Below are 19,764 nucleotides of genomic sequence, written 5' to 3' on the forward strand. Positions count from 1 at the left end.
TCTGTGAAGGTAGATCTGGTTGCGCTATTGTATCTGAAAATTATAGTTGCAAGAATAGACTCCAAGACTATACCTCTATATTGACATGCGAAGCAGTTGCTATACTAGAATGCTTAAACATTATTAAGACAAACACAAATCACAAAAAATATATAGTTTTCACTGATTCAATGTCTACCCTCATGGCCCTTTCAAATAATCACAACAAAAACCCCCTTATTATTCTGATCAAGGAAATTCTAACCGGGCTTATAGATAACAATTATTTAATAAAGCTAATCTGGATTCCTAGTCACCAAGGCATATCTGGAAATGAAAGAGCTGACACAGAAGCTAAGAGAGCCACAAAGTTAGCCCAATGTAATTACCTTCCCGAGAGTGAGCTGCGGGCGCGGAAGGCCCATTCTCGGCGGTCCGTGCTCGAGTCGTGGTCGAGGCGATTGGCCAACCCCGCGTGGGGGCTACGGACCGTCGAGGCGGTTTACCCGGTCTTTGATGAGTGGGTGAATCGTGGCGAGGGACGTCTCACCTTTCGTCTGGTGCAGGTGCTGACCGGGCACGGATGCTTCGGGAAGTACCTGCGCCGGATAGGGGCTGAGCCGACGACGAGGTGTCACCATTGTGGACACGACCTGGACACGGCGGAGCATACGCTCGCTGTCTGCCCCGCTTGGGAGGTGCAGCGCCGTGTCCTGGTCGCAAAGATAGGACCTGACTTGTCGCTGCCTGGCGTCGTGGCGTCGATGCTTGGCGGCGATGAGTCATGGAAGGCTATGCTCGACTTCTGCGAGTGCACCATCTCGCAGAAGGAGGCGGCGGGGCGAGTGAGGGAAAGCTCTCCTCACTACGCAGAAACCCGCCGCCGCCGAGCAGGGGGTCGGGACCGGGGTCGTATCCGTGACCTGGCCCCCTAAGAGCTAGGGGTCCCACCCGTTTTGTGCGGGGAGGGACCCAGACGAGGGGTGGCGTGCTCTGCACGCTCACCCGCAATAGGAAGCCGGGTGATGGTAGACCGCGTTCCCCCGACCGCTCTGGGGGAAGGTGTAACGCGGCGCCATCAAAGCGGGCTCTCGGCCCGCTGAACGAGGGAACCGGTGGTCGTTTCGCTGGCGGCCACCGGTCCGGCGTCCGTGGGACGGTGGGATGGATGTAATGTGCTCTGCGTCAACCCTGTCCCGCCGTTTCAATAGCCCCGACTGGGCTCCGGCCCGGTCCGAGGTAGGGCGCCGGTTGTGAGCGGCAGGAGTTTTTAGTGAGGTTCAACTCCCACATACCCCACCTGCCGCGCGGGTGGGGATCCGGCGATTTTCTCCTGTGGAAAAAAAAAAAAAAAAAAAAATGTAATTACCTTACTTCTAATGTACAGGATCTTAAAAAACATATTAAATGGAAGATTAAAACACTCTGGAATAGCTATTGGGTAAAAGATAATAAAAGTGCTTTATATGATATAAGAAAATCCGTTTTTGAAAAAAGGAATTTTCAGATTAATAATAGAAAAGATCAAGTAGTTTTAAATAGATTAAGAATAGGTCACTGTAACATTACTCACATCCATCTTATTACAAAAGAAGAAATAAAGAAATGTAGTCGATGTGATAGCAATATATCTATTAAGCATTTACTAACTGAGTGCCCAATGTTTAATGCAGAAAGACATACTTCTGCCTTGCCTATGTGTTTGTTTGACTGTTTAAATAATAATGTAAAATGTACTTTAAAATTCCTGAAAATTATAGATTACCATAGATTAATTTAACTATAAGCTTATAGTGGTCGTTAATGACCATTGCTGTTAAAAAGCGACCTTAAATAAATAAAAAAAAAAAAAAAAAAAAAAAGTATGTTTTCTCTCTCTCTCTCTCTCTCTCTCTCTCTCTCTCTCTCTCTCTCTCTCTCTCTCTCTCTCTCTCTCTATCTAACCAAATAGAGTCCTTAAATGTGTTTCCTATCTTTAGTATAACATTTGAAATCTATCGCAGGTTCTCGTACAATGAAGATTTGAGCTCCACAATGGATTCGCCGGTGTCCTCTCAAGACGAACGCGACATAGAGGTCAACGTGGTCTCCGGAGCGAGCACGCCCGACATCACCTCCTCCCCAACAAGAGAACAGAAGAGTCCTTATTACGAGCTAAAGAAGGACAAAGAAGAGAAGGCCACCGGGAGTGCTCCGTACACCAGTTTTTCCATAAGTTCGATCTTGAACCGTTCCGAGCCTCGAAGGGAATCGAATGTTCTGGAATCGGCATTGGCTGCTCATCATTTTGGGAACGCCAATGACGCTATGCTATCTAGGTAAGTAAGTTGCATATTTAACTAGCGACCCACCCTTGCTTCGCTTCGGGAACTGTAATTTATTATTGATCTTATTGAATTTTCTCACTTCATCTTTCTTTTTCTTTCTATTTTTTCCTATCTAAGCTTATAGCCTTGAGAGGCTTTTTCAGCGTAACCTTAACTAGTAGGTGAGCTCACGGGGCTCAAACCGGAGTGATGCTAACACTGACCCTAGCAAGAGCAGTGCTTCGCAGAATCTACCACCGGATCGGATACGCGACCCACTGAGAAGATCCGGCGAGAAACTCAGTGAGCTGTGTCTATGGGTTAATTCGCTCGTTGAGCCCTTCGTCGCAAGCGATGGGTTTGACGAGGATAGTGACCGGTGCTTGTGGTATCTAAAAGCACCGTTAATGGATCGGGAGGATCCGTAATGACGTGTTTTGGGCGACGTCGACTGTTTATTATTCGGTCTACAGGATCGGGTATGTAGTTTCCAGCGGCCACGACAAGAGGGTTTTCATGCCGTGCCGCCTTCTCAAAGTGGCGCAATGATGCCGACTGTGGATACTTACTGACTGAGTCAAGTTCAAGTCAAGAGTCATCATGAGTCATCTTTCTATCGCGTACTCGGTGTTTATAGTGATAATTATACAAATATTTGTCCAAACGATGTAGTGTAAAAGGCAAAGCTTAACGTCTTTAAATACCAGATGCGATAAAAGTATTTTTATTTAGATATATAAGTAAGGATCACCTTAATAAATTATCATTTCCTATGGTGCACTATTTTGGGGGTAATGCCTTAAAAATCCATCCAATCGTTTTTGCGTGAAAGAGTCTCAAAAACATACATCCATAAATTCTTACAAACTTACACATTTATATTATTAGTAAGATAAAGCGATGTTATACACGCGTTTTAAAGGTACGCGAGCTGAAATAGCGATTTTCAATATCGCGACGTATTAAAAAAAAATTGTTTAAAAAAACGAACAAAATACGCTTTTATAGAAAATCCAAACAAAAAAATAGAAAATAAATTATAATAAATTTGAATTAAAAATAGTGTAAGAAAAAATGATTTAATTGTAAAAAAGCGTGAGGTGCTTTTCAGGTTAACAAAATAACCCTTCTTTTCATATCTGTTCATAAAATATTTATAACTATTGATACCATGCACCCCACGCTTTTTTTTTACAATAAAATCGTTTTTTTAAACTATTATTTATTTTTCATTTTTTAGTTGTTGAATTTCAATTTTTTCAATTTTTTTATTTTTTTGTTTTGTATTGTCATCGGTCTTTGATAAGTATACCAAATTTCGACTTAATCCGACGTTTTGAAGGGGGTCAAAATCATGTTCAAAGATTCGGTTACATACTAACATACATACGTCTGAAGCTAATAAGACCGCATTAAAAAAAATATGTTTTTTTAGAGCAAAGTTTGCGGACGTAAATGATTATCCGGTTCGCAGTCCACTGCTCGTCCACTTGAGGTAACCGTTGCGGTGGAATAATGTCCGGAATCGATCGGGTCCGACCGCACCGCCCGCCCATTAGTTCAACTTAATCTATGCTGCCTTTACTTAGACGCTATCGCTTGAAGGCGAATCACTGGGTCATTTACTTGTACTGATTCACTTGAATGCGAGTCACTATTAAGCTGAGCGCTGCTCGAGATTGTTTGGACGAAAGAAGACTTCCGAAATTAAAATTTAATAATTTCAAGTTTTATTTTTTATAGTGATTACGTAAATTATGATTTTGCGGGTTTGATTACACGATGATATTCCTTCACCGTGGAAGTCAACAGTCGTGAACATTTGTTGTTATTATCATTCTCCTGCCCTTCTCCCAGTCACCAGGGGTAGGCGCAATATGTTTTCTCCTTCTATACTCCTCTATCATATACCATTTCTTCGCTCACTCCTTTCTTACACATATCGTCTTTCACGCAATTCATCCATTTTTTCTTAGATCTACCTCTTCCTCTCCAGCGTGGCTATTGTTGTAATGCTTCAAATAGTACTGCATAACGGGTTCGCGGTAGAAATAGGCAAAAATACCTATATTACCTAACTTATAATACGCATAATTACGCAAATTATTACATAGGCGAGTTTTATTTTGATTAAACGGTACTATTCCTTCACCGTGGAAGATACTCATGTTACGTATGTACCCGTCTGCGGGATTCGAAAACCGGAACAGCCGCATCGCTCGATACGAATGCACCGGGCGTCTTATCATTTAGATTACGACGACTTCGACACATATTATGCACGAGAAATGGTCTCAGCTAATTTAGTACAGAACTACATGAGAATAATGATTATAGTTGCGTTTTTTTTATTTTATTTTTTTATTGCTTAGATGAGTGGACGAGCTCACAGCCCACTTGGTGTTAAGTGGTTACTGGAGCCCATAGACATCTACAACGTAAATGCGCCACCCACCTTGAGATATAAGTTCTAAGGTCTCAATTATAGTTACAACGGCTGCCCCACCCTTCAAACCGAAACGCATTACTGCTTCACGGCAGAAATAGGCAGGGTGGTGGTACCTACGCGTGCGGACTCACAAGAGGTCCTACCACCAGTAATTACGCAAATTATAATTTTGCGGGTTTCATTTTTATTACACGATGTTATTCCTTCACCGTGGAAATCAATCGTGAACATTTGTTGAGTACGTATTTCATTAGAAAAATTGGTACCCGCCTGCGGGATTCGAACACCGGTGCATCGCTCAGCACGAATGCACCGGACGTCTTATCCGTTAGGCCACGACGACAAATTGAGGACCTCTTATGGGCTCTTTGTTTCTCGTTTTTTATTTTTATTGCTTTGCTTTCCTGGGTGGACGAGCTCACAGCCCACCTGGTGTTAAGTTAAGGAGCTCTTAGAGATCTACAACGTAAATGCGCCACCCACCTTGAGATATAAGTTCTAAGGTCTCAATTATAGTTACAACGGCTGCCCCACCCTTCAAACCGAAACGCATTACTGCTTCACGGCAGAAATAGGCAGGGTGGTGGTACCTACCCGCGCGGACTCACAACAGGTCCTACCACCAGTAACAGTCCTACCACCAGTCGTTTAGCCATTACTATACTTTGCATCGTTTGTCTTCCAAATAAACTAATTATATTTGGGGCATTATCTAAAGGCGCTCTATTTCTCACATTCAGCGCTATAGTTACAGCGACTGGTATTGATTATTGCTTTATTATAATGTGAATGTAAGCGCAGCACCATAAAGAGATCGCTTTAAGCCCAGCCTCACTAACTATGTAATGAAACTTTGTGGTAATATTCATCAAGCTATCAGCCGCTCGAGAAACTTGAGCTTTCGTTTGTTCTTCACTGAAGTTTTAACTTCGTTATCGAGCATAATAGATTTCCATTTTATACGACCTGTTTTGTTTGAATGAGGTATAGCGAAAAGTATACTTATAAAACAGGCAAAAAAACCACCTTACTTACAAGTCGAATTCTTATATAATTTATATACTTTTTATCGTACTCAGAACAATAGATCAAAGTTTTTTTTTATTGCTTACCTGTGTGGACGAGCTCACAGCCCACCTGGTGTTAAGTGGTTACTGGAGCCCATAGACATCCGCAACGCAAATGCGCCACACACCTTGAGATATAAGTTCTAAGGGTTCAGTATAGTTACAACGGCTGCCCCACCCTTCAAACCAAAACGCATTACTGCTTCACGGCAGAAATAGGCGGGGCGGTGGTACCTACCAGTGCGGACTCACAAGAGGTCCTACCACCAGTATTGTATTACCAGTACAGTATTTACGTATTGTATTATTAACAGTCTTTGGATACGCGTGGAATTTTTCAAGTTGCTCGTCTTGAAACTCGAGAAACATACGTTGAAATATTTAGCTGCACACTAGTGGTAGGACGTAATGGGAGTCTGCACGCGTAGGTACCATCACCCTACCTATTTCTGCCGTGAAGCAGTAATGCCTTCCATTTTGAAAGGCGGGGCAGCTGTTGTACTGTAGAACTGAGACTTGGAACTCATGTCTCAAGTTGGGTGGCCTCATTCACAATGTCTATGGGCTTCGGTAGCCAAATACCAGCAGGTGGGTAGTGGATTCTCCAGCCCTTTTCCTCTCGCTTCGGTTTCCTCAATGCTGAGGATCGTGACCACCTACTCGCAACAAGATTTTTTGGTCATATCTGCCGCCGAGTGTAGAGCATCGTGAACTGTGGTGTCGTGAGTAGTGCGGATCTGGTCAGTCCAACGTGTCGGACCTCTACCTCGTGGTCTTTTCCCGTCCACTTTGCCACTCACCATCATCTTCTCCAAGTTGCCGTCAACCTTTCTGGCAATGTGGCCAAAGTATTCCAAAACCCTACGTACGCAGATGGTAGAAAATCTCCAGCCCAAACAATAAAAAAACATAAAAATAATCGAAAAATTCAAGCTAATAAAACCGTCTTAAAAAGGCAATCGCAAGGCTTAGACCATTATAGCGCACCTACAGGGTGAAATAAAGATATTTATCGTGGTATAAATAGGCAGGTAGACTTACTAAAACTTACACTAGCTCATAAAATATATATGGCTAATATATCTTTCCTGAAGGTTTTTTTTCCAGTTTTCGCGCGTCGTGGATCTAAATAAATGTACTTTTACTTTATTATAGTTGTTATATTATTTCTGACATATCAAATACTTCCCTGTGTTCGCGTAGGTAGACATTTTAAATGTTGATCCAAATGTTAGTTCTCAGTTAGCTTAATATAACGACGATAAAAAAGTTACTTTAAATGTATGTATTTAAAGGTTAGTATTAACGGTTTTATTTAGACGTGCAATAATTGAAAAGATCGCGTTGATTTTCCGCATCGACTACCTTCTATACTACGCAAAATAAACTAAAAGATGAACGGGAAAAGACCGCGAAAATCCAGCGAATCCCTGAGCAACGTCGAGTATATCCGTTTAATGCCGGGAGAAACATCATTACCCGTCTAATCAGGCGGGACATTCGCTGAAACCCTCTTATCTGTCCTACAAGGGGCATAAACGGCCGTAAATGGGGTAAACTAGTGGTGTACGGTAACAAATTAGGGTGTATTCTGTGGAGTTGTTTGACATGACGCTTCGACGGTTTTCGGGCGGCCTTTGTTAGATCCGTTTGTTTTTATTCTCTTGTTTGTTATATAAGTTTTTTTTTTAAATTCAGCTTTGTACACGGTTTCTGGGCTCGATGTGTTTTTAAATGGACGTGACGCTTATGCAGTCTTAATCTATTAGTTGCATTGAAATAACGGCTTAAATAACGACTTTTTTACCCTACCTATGCTGATAGCCTTGAGAGGCTATTTCAGTTTCTCCTTGACGTGTAGGTGCGCTCACGTGGCTCTAACCGGGAGTGTTGCTAACACCGGCCCTAGAAAGAGCAGTGCTTCGTAGAATCTACCACCGGATCGGAAACACGACCCACTGAGAAGATCTGGCGGGAAACTCAGTGGGCTGTGTCTATGGGTTAATTCACTCGGCGAGCCCTTCGTCGCAAACGACGGGTTCGACGAGGACGGTGACCAGTGCTTGTGGTACTTAAAAGTACCGTTAATGGATCGGGAGGATCTTTAGGCCACGACAACTTCAAGTTCTTCGACTTCTGTTACAAGTACCTCTCAGTGTCATGTCGTATATATTTTCCATTGATGGACTAAATATTTCCATTTGAAATTGTATATGCGTCATTTAGATTTAATTTTATTGAAAATTAAAAAGATTCAAGTTTCAAAAAAAAGAAATACTTCTGGGCCTTCGTAAAAGAATTAATTTTTTTGAGAAAACAGACTGACATAATTACTAAATAATTAACTAATCACTGAATAATTCACTAGTAATATTAAAATAACTTACTTTTAACAATAATAAAATCCCCGCTGATCTAAATGCTAACTGAAAAACATAATTACGTAATTTATTAATAACTTTCAATATTAAACACCGAACAGAATTAATTCATTATGATTAAAATTTTAACAAATGTTTTCAGACTTTGTTAAACATCTTCCAACATCGCGCGACATTTTGTTTGGCGGTAAACGATCTGTCATTCTGTCCGCCATTTTGCGTTACTTAACTTTTTTTTTCTCGTCTTTAACAGGCTCAGCTCCTTTTGAGCCAGGGGCGTGATTTAGTAACTTTAGAATGAAAAGTTAATTTGTGTTTTTTTTCTTCCTCGTTACTCTGAGCTTATCTTACAGATTAGTTACATTGCTTTAATTTATATTTAAGCGGACGTTGACGTCAGATTAATTTTCATTCAGTAAACTAAACTTGTTATTGTCTTGATTATAATCAGATTCACGTTTTTTTTTTAATACATTCTTCACTTTTGATCGTCTTTGTATAAATGATGGCGAAAATTTACTAAGGCCTCAAAGGATTTTTTGGAACATCTAGTGATGCGAAGATAGGAATTATTTCCCCACTTTTTTGCATCTTTAACGATAAAAAACGCATAAGAATCTACCGATTGCACATTTTAACTTTAACACTCAACAAATATCACTCAATCGGCAGTCCTCAACAGAGCGAAGTGGTACTTCACGCCTGGACAAAGGCTTTTGCTTTATAAAGCACAAGCCCGGCCTCGCGTGGAGTACTGCTCCCATCTCTGGGCCGGGGCTCCCAAATACCAGCTTCTTCCATTTGACTCCATACAGAGGAGGGCCGTTCGGATTGTCGATAATCCCATTCTCACGGATCGTTTGGAACCTCTGGGTCTGTGGAGGGACTTCGGTTCCCTCTGTATTTTGTACCGTATGTTCCATGGGGAGTGCTCTGAGGAATTTTTCGAGATGCTACCGGCATCTTGTTTTTACCGTCGCACCGCCCGCCACCGGAGTAGAGTTCATCCATACTACCTGGAGCCACTGCGGTCATCCACAGTGCGTTTCCAGAGGTATTTTTTGCCATGTACCATCCGGCTATGGAATGAGCTCCCCTCCACGGTGTTTCCCGAGCGCTATGACATGTCCTTCTTCAAACGAGGCTTGTGGAGAGTATTAAACGGTAGGCAGTGGCTTGGTTCTGCCCATGGCATTGCTGAAGTCCATGGGCGACGGTAACCACTCACCATCAGGTGGGCCGTATGCTCGTCTGCCTACAACAGTGTATTTTTGTATATACATGAAAATTAGCTTGTTTAATTATTATAGGATACTTGTTTCATTAATTAATTTATGTGCATATATTTACTACTTTCATTGTATTATTTACCTTTTCGCTCCAAATAATAACAGGAAATGTTATGTTAAATAATGTATCTTTAAAACAGATTACACATTCTTTAAGACAGACATTATTTGGTTAGTATTGATAACACTTTATATATATCTATTTTGGAAGCATTAATTATTATTGCTTCAAATAACTTTATTGACACGGAATAATAAAATTTCTATACTTAATTTTTATTAATTTAATTTCCCTTTAACCACGGCTGTAGTCAATATACGTCGGAAAGAATTTATCTTGAGATATTCAAATATGCGCACACATACCTACTCCACCTTTTTTACGAATGCTTAGGGTCCATATTTCTAAAGGCCCACAAGAAATATTAATTTACAACACTTTTTTTTACAAACAAATTTATAAATAAATTATATAATAGCTAAAGGGTTAATTTAGCTTTACAGAAATCTAATACTCTACATATAAAATTAAATATATCCACTTCTAATGTAAGACACATTTGAAGAAGAGCATAACTTTTTTGGTGCAATTTATTTATTTTTATTATTTTTATGAACAAAAATAGTTTGGTAACAAAACACCTTTACTTTTATATATATCGAAAAAAAAATCCCCTGTGTATCCATAGACTAAAGATTTACGTCGTAAAAACGTTACAGCAGGGGTTGTAAAGGTAAGTTTGATCCCTCAAAAAGAGGGGTGAACTTTACCCTCAGATCAGGGGTAGGTCGTAAATAAGTCACAAAACACATAATGTTGGATCAGTTTGGGTGTTCCCATACACTCGGATTTATAAGGAATGTGGTAAATGAAAATATCTGTGCCGATTTTGTAATATTGCAAATGATATTTTTAAAAGATTAGGAATGTTCATTTTCTTATGTAGTCCATAATGACATTGGTGCAAGAGCAGGCTTAAAAATGATTTTTTTTTGTTATTATATTGAATATAGGACATACATAGTCAACCTTCACCTTTTATTATGAATTTTGGCAAGCTTCTTGCATCTCTGTTGCCAGTATGTAACTATACTGAGACCTTAGAACTTATATCTCAAGATGGGTAGCGATTTACGTTGTAGATGTCTATGGGCTCCGGTAACCACTTAACACCAGGTGGGCTGTGAGCTCGTCCACACATCTAAGCAATAAAAAAATTACAGTTTTATTTGAGTTCCCATAACCATTTAACTCTAAGGTAGTAAAGTAGTAAAGTCTATTGATTATAAAAAAATCGTACCCTACAAATAAGACTGTGTTACGCCGATGTGACGCCCTTATAAATGTAAAGAAATACATTCTGTAACCGATTGAGTAATTGCTAATAATACTAAAGAGATGCACGGATCCGCCTTGAATCTCAGGCCGGGGGGCCCGCAACCCGAACTTTGCCTCCGTTTATATAAATAATTTTCAAACCATTTAGTTTGGCGCAAGTGACAAGCGAATTGTTACTTAAGGGTCCTTCGTCAAAAATATTTTTTATTTTTTTTATTGCTTAGGTGGACGAGCTCACAGCCCACCTGGGTTAAATGGTTACTGGAGCCCATAGACATATACAACGTAAATACGCCACCCACCTTGAGATATAAGTTCTAAGGTCTCAAGTATAGTTACAACGGCTATCCCACCCTTCAAGCTGAAACGCATTACTGCTGCAAGGCACATCTAATTTGAGTCACCTAATTGATATTAATTTTTGCATTTGTATCTATAAATATTATGTATATAACATTATACCTACCAAGGTTCATTCATCTCTGCACTCCCCTAAGTTACACTGTCAGAGAATGCCTATGACATTAAGTACGCCTTTATACTGTCAAGTATAGAAAGTTATAAATAAATAAAAAATCTTAGTCGCTTTTTGTTTTGAGGGAGAGAGATAGAATATAAGTAAATAAATAAAAAAGCCCTTTATTCCATGCAATTAATACATTTTTTTTTTTTTTTAAAGATATTTATGTTAATATTTTTAATTACTATATGCTCGGACCCCTCTCAGGTGAAGGCCTCCTCCAAAGATTTCCATTTTGTTTTGTCTCCGGCGACATAAATCCAGTATCCGGTGAAAGTACAATCGTGCCATAGCCGGTCTTATTGATAAAAGCAATCTCTTCCAGACAACCGTTTTATTTAGTGAAATTTCGAAAAATACACAGCAGGTATGTTGGAGTCTAATATCATTTACAATACTTAGAGTGGTCTATTAGGATAGACGAAACCATTACGGATATTATTCAAGAAAATATATATCGAGGGGTGGATAGCTATTTAAGTGACATTTCCATTAATACGCGACATTTATATTTGTAATTAAAGGTTCGTTTTATTTGGTATTAATATCGACAGTTCGATATTTTTAATTAAGTTACTCTATCCAAATAGTTGAAGAAGTATTTTTTTATGATATATTTTCCAAATTTTAACCTATAAGCTCTCCTGTAAAGTTGTAATAATGTCACTAAAATCAAATAGCTCTTTAACCCTCGATATGACTACATAGTATAAAACAAAGTCAATTTCTCTGTCCCTATATCGGTCTGTCCCTATGTATGCTTAAATCTTTAAAACTACGCAACGGATTTTGATGCGGTTTTTTTTAATAGATAGAGTGATTGAAGAGGAACGTTTATATGTATAATAACATCCATTAAATAGTGGAGAAATCAATAATAAATTACAGTTTCCGAATCGAAGCGAGGGCGGGTCGCTAGTATAATATGAAATCACTATAGCAATATACTTAAATACACGATATAAATCGACAGAATGGAAATGGTAAAGCATGTGCAAACAAACAACACCAAGCAGATAGATGATGTTCCTTCGTCATTTTTTCTTCAACCAGTATTATAACTATCTTTAACTTTTAAGTCGAGTTGACGCTTTTTTTCAGCTAATAGCCGAGTTTGCGGTTTGCCATTAACTCACTAACAAAGCTTACAGACCGAAATGAAGTATTGCTTAATCTTTACCGCTTCAAATTGAGCTTAATTTTCGTTTGATCTAACTCTTGTTTTGGGTCTCAAAAAGCCTATACTAATTACATACGGACATGTTTAAGCGTATGTATTTGTTTAGATAGTATCAAATTTAGAAGACAGATGGCGTTGTTTCGTTAAGTATAGTTCTTATCACTTACACCAGACTCCAATGTGTTCGTACGAGGGTGAAATAGGCACTTATCGGTTTAGAAGATTTTACTTGAGTGCTCTTGATGTGAGCTGATGGAATGTTTGGCTTTCCGGGGGTAGTCGGGTGTTACAAGTAGACTTAATAACAAGGACCTGACGTGATTCGAATTCGTGTGGGTTTTTTTTATAAGTCGATTTTGATTTTGATTAAACATCACGTTGATATGTAAATCTGTGGTATTTCATGAATTGCTGATGATAGAGTTGTCTCTCCTTATTTTGGATTGATTAAAGTGTCTCTTGTTTTTTATTCTTTAGTAGCGACATTGGGTTTGTTGATGAAAAAGTCGACTCTTAGCTCAGCCTGTGTGTAGAATACGCTAAATTTTACGAATGATCGGACTGCAATTCGAAAATCTTGCTCCGAAGACATATCCGTTTCAAATTCCAACAAATAATTGAACGTAGAATTCCTTTTCGATACTCTCAAAGCCCGTTCACGACGGTGTCGTCTCAAGGAAAAATAGTATAAAGTCTTCTCTTAAAACGAGAATGCCCTATCTGAACTAACAAAAGGCTCCCGCGTCGCTTGCACGGACAACAGATACAAGTAAACACTTTAAACCGTGAAAGACTGCACAAACGGCATTATTAGTAACAAGTGAAAAGTGTCAGGCGACGCGCTACGGCGCCGCAGCAAAAAGATATCCACGAGCGTCGCGCATCGATTTTTATAACCCCTGAGGGAGGCGGGGTCACGGCGCGGGCCAATCACGGCGCGGTGAGCCGACCAATCACGCCGCGGCTTCTTGCCGTTCCGATTTCAAACGTGTAATGGAATTTGCGCCCGGGAACTTCTCGCGGATTACCCGGCCAATGTAGAGTGGTAATACGGCGCTTTAGTACCTTTATTGATTTTCGTCGGTTACTTTTTGAAAGGGTAATTATTGTGCTTGTTTTCTTTTTTTTTGGGTTTCGATTCACGCCCGAGGCCACGGAGTTTGCTAATGAATTGGCTGTTCGTTACAAACATATTTTTCTTTTCATTTAAGTTTTGATTGGCTTCATACATTGAGCCCGTTAGCTTAGTTGTTTAGTAGCAACTTGTTTTACATCAATATACCTATTAATACGTGAAGCAAAAACTTTGTACCCCTTTTTACGAATATTGCGCGGACGGAGGAGTATGAAATTTTCCACACTTATAGACAACATAGAGAAGAAGTGCACAATGCTAATATTTTTTTTAAATAATGCTTAAAAAAGATACATTAAATCAATAAAGAAAACATTACACACACTACATACCATGTATTTGACGCACACACGCATGCATACTATTTATTGTCAAACTTTTGTTCTTGACGTCTGTTGTCAAATTGAGAATAGATTAAATATTGTTTGTCTTTGTTAATATTTTTTATAGTGTAGTTTTGGCAAAATTTGTGATTATAGAAGTATAAAATACAATCATAATAGTGTACAATCTTACAATTCCAATTAATTATAGTTGAATTCCGACTACTGCGGGACCTCTAGTACAAATTAAATTACAAATGGCAATTTAATATCGAAATTTAAAGTTTTCGAATGAAATTTTAAACTATAAATAAATAACGGCCGTCTGGTGTAGTGGTAAGTGACATGGTCACTACACAAGGGGGTCGCGGGTTCGAATCCCGCCAAGGGAAGATATTTGTATGATAAATATAAATGTCTTTTCCCGGGTTATGGATGTATATTAAATATATGTATGTGTATAATAAAAATCTTACAGTTATTTCCGTTATCTGGTACCTGTAACACAAGTTCTTTACGAACTTATCACGGGACCAGTTAACGTGAAGTGGTTGTATATAAAAACAAAAAATAAGAACTATTTTTGTACTTGCATTTATTATACCGGCACAACAGCTGTCACTGTCATTTTTAAATAGATAAGTCACGCTTCATCATATGAACAATAAGACTTCACTAGCCCGGACTCATGGTGCTGAAAAAAATGCGGGCATCGAGAAAATTCTAGAATAGAAAAGTTTTTAGCAATAACAACTCCTTTTGGACTTATACCTACCTGCCTGTTGACTGGTTTAAAATTTTAACTAATTGGGTTTTGTACATTTATTGCCTCTCTCTCTCTATTATTTTCGTATTTTTTTTACTTTTTTACTCAACATCTATCTATATATATAAAAATGAATTGCTGTTCGTTAGTCTCGCTAAAACTCGAGAACGGCTGGACCGATTTGGCTAATTTTCGTCTTGAATTACTTGTGGAAGTCCAGAGAAGATTTAAAAGGTGGATAAATATGAAAATGCTCGGAATTAAATAAAAATAACAATTTTGTTTTCCCTTTGATGTGGCCCCCGTCGGACGGATTCCTTTTGTTTGTTTTAAGTTTATTTCATACAAAAGTTTAGGTCTTTTATTTATCTATTGAGGCACTACGAAGTCTGCCGGGTCAGCTAGTATTCACTAAATATCAGATTTAAAAAAGCGAGTAGAAACTCCAGGATCGAAAAATAAATACATAAAGAATAAGTCAACATCTCGGGGAACATTGGATATCGAAGACTGAAGCAAATATTTCAATCTAGCTCTTTCAGAGGAACGTTTTCTTTTAAAATATCACCGATAAAACCACGAATGCGCTATTGTTGGGCTCGGTATCGATAAATAAACAATAAAAAAAAAACTCAGCGTTAAATAGGTGTACTCGTAGTGATGTGACAGAGTCGATATTCTTTTAGTTCAAATTAATATGTCTTGAGTATACTTTCTTGTGTGATTGTGATTGATTCATAGTGATTTGACTTTAAAATTAATTGTAGATCAGACATTCTTTCTAGCTATAATAATGTCATTTAATTATTGCTCATAGAGCTACAATGTTACTAGGTTTTCTTTTATTGCTTAGATGGGTGGACGAGCTCACAGCCCACCTGGTGTTAAGTGGTTACAGGAGCCCATAGACATTTACAACGTAAATGCGACACCCACCTTGAGATATAAGATCTAAGGTCTCAAGTATAGTTACAACGGCTGCCCCACCCTTCAAACCGAAACGCATAACTGCTTCACGGCAGAAATAAGCAGGGCAGTGGTACTTACCCGCGCGGACTCTCACAAGAGGTCCTACCAGTAATTACGCAAAGGTTTAAATGATTATTTATTTCTCATAATAACTGTGAATCGGTAAGAAAATTTGAATTGAAAAACACATATTTTTGCTAGACGGGTCATAGGGCTTGGTGCTCACCTGATGCAGAGTTCACGGGAACCAGGCTCTACTCGTCCGGGGTTTATCAGGTAATTTACATTCTATACACACCGTCCTAAGACATAACTTTACGTTTGTAATTAGTCGAGCAGTAATGCTACAATCCTTTGAGTTTCTCACCGGATCTTCTTAGTGGGTCGCGATTCCGATCCGGTCGTAAATTCTGCGAAGCATAGCTCTTGCTGGGTCTAGTATTAGCAATTTTCTCAGGATATTTTAGGTATTTTTTCGATTTCCACCTGTCATAGACTTAATTACAGCTACTTTTATGATTTAATCTCGCATTTATTATTGTCGCTACATTATTTCCGATTATAATTCATGGGAAAATGGTTTAATGTCCGCAATTGTAATGTGTTTACATCGGTATATGTTAGAAGACTCAGAAATGAAATGAAAAATAAAATGTCGTAGACTGTTTGTGTGTCTGTATGCGCGTGTCTAGAAAATAATAGGTTTTGTGTCTGTACATTAATTAGGTAATATGTCCGTAGAGCCTCAGTTGTCCACGTCCCTATTTTGATGTGATGACGTCTTATAAGTCGATGAACACCGGCTGCATGCACGAATAAGTGTCACGTTCCGTCTGAGCGTGCAAGCGAGAGCGCGGTACAAGCGATAGAGAGGCACGATCGGCCCGAGCGTTGACTTGTGACATATTTATCTCTGACGTGACGTCAGAGATAGAAATTCCAATAGTTCTGCTGCTGACGTTACCGCGTAACACTATCGTCCGTAAGCCGACTTTACAGATAACCAATTTTTTTTTTACTTTAATTTCTATGTACAAACTAAAACTTTCGTATATTTTTTCAAACTGTCCATGTAATAATGTATATTTGCTGTCCCGATCAAGAACCCTCTTATTTTTTAATATGAAGTCGGTTAAAAGAACGTCGCGTAGTCCTACGCCCTGTCAAAGGCCTACGTCAATGATTTGTCGTAGACCGCGTAGGCGTAGAGCACGCCGTAGATCGTCGTAGCATAGCTACGCAGTTATCTTTTAGGGGTTATTCTTTTGAATTGAATATAAAAATAATAGGTTTTTTTATTATTATTTAAGTATTATGAATTTTTTTGTCGGGGACGCGAGGAGTGATGTTGTGGTGATTTGTTTTATTTTGTCTATTTAGTGTTCAGGTTGAAATGTGTAATAACGGTGGTGTTTAGTATCTGTGAAAGTGCAAAAATGTGGGAAAATGAAACAAAGCCGCTGGACGTAACTTCTCGGGATCCTCCAAAAAGTCCATTGAAAAAATCTCAGTAAATGACCACCTTTTTACGGAGATATTTCATCCTATATAATCTCATCTCATTTCAGTTAATTTTATACCAGTTGATTAATGTCTCAAATTAATCATCTTCATTTCATTTCACTCCATATTATCATTTTTCATAAAAATAAGAATATTAATTAAAATAAGACATGAACTAAAGGTCTTAGTTACCAGGTCATAAAATTCCTTTAAAAAAAAAGTAGTATATTATTTTGTATTTGATAAAAAATTATCATCATCATTATCAGCCAAGAGTCGTTCACTGTTAGACATAATTAATTCTTTCCCGATTCACGCCAAGAATCCTAAATTGGGTGATTTGTTCCTAATTATAATAATAATAATAATAAATATTATTTGATAATAAGTTCATCGCACGTATGTTTGCCCGATTTGGGAATCAAACCCACGATCCTCAGCTTAAAAGTCCGGGGACCAGGTCGGTTGTAAAATAAAATTGCATTTTTATCTATTGACTTATTAAATATTAGCCAGATCCAAGTGACGATTTCAAGTGTGAGGCGGCCGGTATGCACCGTAACCTAGATTTCGACCTCATGACCAATGAACCTAAAAAGTACTCCAATAAGACACTCATCACCATTTAGAGTTTTAATTTATTTGAGGAAACAAATAAAAATAGTTAAGGTTGAAATTTCGATAAATTACTTCCCATCCCTAGGCGGCCGCTAGTGCGGGAACGCTGTTCGGACGACAATCGATAGTTATATCGACATACAGTAAGTGAGAAAGCCTGTTCGGTACAGAGGCGCGCTGATCCGACGTGAGCACTCCCTAAGTGATTTATTACTCAGGTTTTTTTCCTGTATTGCGATTGGTTGGATATTTTTGGTCCTTCTAATATGTTTTCAAAGTAATAGTGTTTTTACTGGTGGTCTTAAGTTCCAGCAGGTAACGTCACTTTTAGGATTCAACGTGAGTGATGGAATTTAAGTAACTGTTGTCCATGGACATCAGTAACCATTAAACACCAGATATGCCCGAAATTCATCTGTTTCATCTAAGGTATAGAAAAATAAAAAATGAAAATATTTGAACAGACTATTGTAAAAGTAGTCCGCACGTGTAGGTACCACCACCATGCCTAGTTCTGCCGTGAAGCAGTAATGCGTTTCGGTTTGTAGGGCGGGGCAGTCATTGTAACTATACTGAGACTTTGGAACTAATTGAGGGGTTAGTGAGGGGGGTTGGGGGGTTCAGTCTTCGCCTTCCGATGTAAATAATCGTCGAGGGAGAAATCTGAGGAGCCTCCACACTGAAATTCGTTTTGATAATTGTATATTGTTGCAGATTGGGTTTGATCTCGCAGTGGAGCGCCCTGGCTGGACGATACGGAGGCCTGGTGCCGGCTCCCTGGTACTGGCAACGACCTCAAGAACGAGCCTCTCCTCCCAAAGGTAGGGAAAGTCTTTTTTCTTCCATTAAAATGGGCACTAGTATCTTATATAGGTGGGTTCGTAAGATGCCGGATTTGAAGTCGGGTTTTCATTGAAGAATTATCTCAAAGAATTTGGCATATCTTTTATTTATTTATTTTTATAGGTTAGATGGATGAACTATCTCACGCCCCACCTGGTGTTGTGGTTACCGGAGCCCATAGACATCTACAACATAAATGCCACCACCCACTTTGAGACATGAGTTTTAAGATCTCAGTTTTTACAGTACAACGGCTGCCCCGTCCTTCAAACCTAAACGCATTATTGTTTCACGGCAGAAATAGGCTGGGTGGTGGTATCTGTGCAGATTCACAAGACGTACTATCACTAGTAAAAAATTACCGGTATCTTCCGCTTTTTTTAACAGAGCGTATTTAGTATATCTTATTTTTGAATGAAGTAATTGTACATATTTCGCTAACGTTACTTACGGACATCAGCAATTATATACGCTGTATTATGACATTAAAGACTCCATTTCGAACATTTGTTTAAAAAGATTATGTCATAGAGCATAGGCAGCATTCTCTCTTATCTCTAGCCTAAAAAATCTCTATCTACCCGCTGGTAGCCTAAGAGACTATTCCAGCAATGCTCTGGCGGGAAGGTGAGCTCACGGGCTCAATCTGAGAAAATTTGCTAACACTAGCCCTAGGCAAGAGCAGTGCTTCGCAGAATCTACCACCGGATCGCAAACGCGACCCACTGAGAAGATCCGGCGAGAAACTCAGTGGGCTGTGTCTGTGGTTTATTCGTCGAGCCCTTCATCGCAAGCGACGGGTTCGGCGAAGACGATGACCGGTGCTTGTGGTACTTTAAAGCACCGTTAATGGATCGGGAGGATCCACTGTTTACCATCCGGTCCAACGGATTGGGTATAGCAAAATTTCGATCGCAATCGATTGACTCGTATGTCAACGCATTGATTTAATCGATAAACTAATTGTGGACCGTGACTCGAGTGAAACTCGGTCCCCTACTATAAAATCACGTTCGTAATCCGACACTACAGCATAGTCGAATCGATTACCGCGACACTTCCGAAGCCGTATTCTCCTGCTCATATTACTTGGATTT

The 19,764-nt window shown here is 39.1% G+C and overlaps 2 protein-coding genes across 2 annotated transcripts in view; one reads left to right on the forward strand and one right to left on the reverse strand.

Moving 5' to 3' along the window:
* Window positions 1-8,317, reverse strand: part of LOC105842535 (uncharacterized) — an 81,243-nt gene extending 72,926 nt beyond the window's left edge. Inside the window, exon 1 of the mRNA XM_062676286.1 lies at window positions 8,189-8,317. The gene's annotated coding sequence lies outside the window, so the exon portion shown is untranslated. The remainder of the gene's footprint in view (window positions 1-8,188) is intronic.
* Window positions 1-19,764, forward strand: part of LOC101737794 (homeobox protein HMX3-B) — a 47,619-nt gene that overhangs the window by 20,996 nt on the left and 6,859 nt on the right. The window contains exons 2-3 of the mRNA XM_038020683.2: window positions 1,983-2,297; window positions 18,539-18,645. Of these exons, the coding sequence (XP_037876611.1) occupies window positions 2,014-2,297; window positions 18,539-18,645 (391 nt within the window). The 5' untranslated portion in view covers window positions 1,983-2,013. The remainder of the gene's footprint in view (window positions 1-1,982; window positions 2,298-18,538; window positions 18,646-19,764) is intronic.

Source organism: Bombyx mori, chromosome 26 (genome assembly GCF_030269925.1).
Source record: "Bombyx mori chromosome 26, ASM3026992v2".
In the NCBI taxonomy this organism is placed as follows: Eukaryota; Metazoa; Arthropoda; class Insecta; order Lepidoptera; family Bombycidae; genus Bombyx; species Bombyx mori.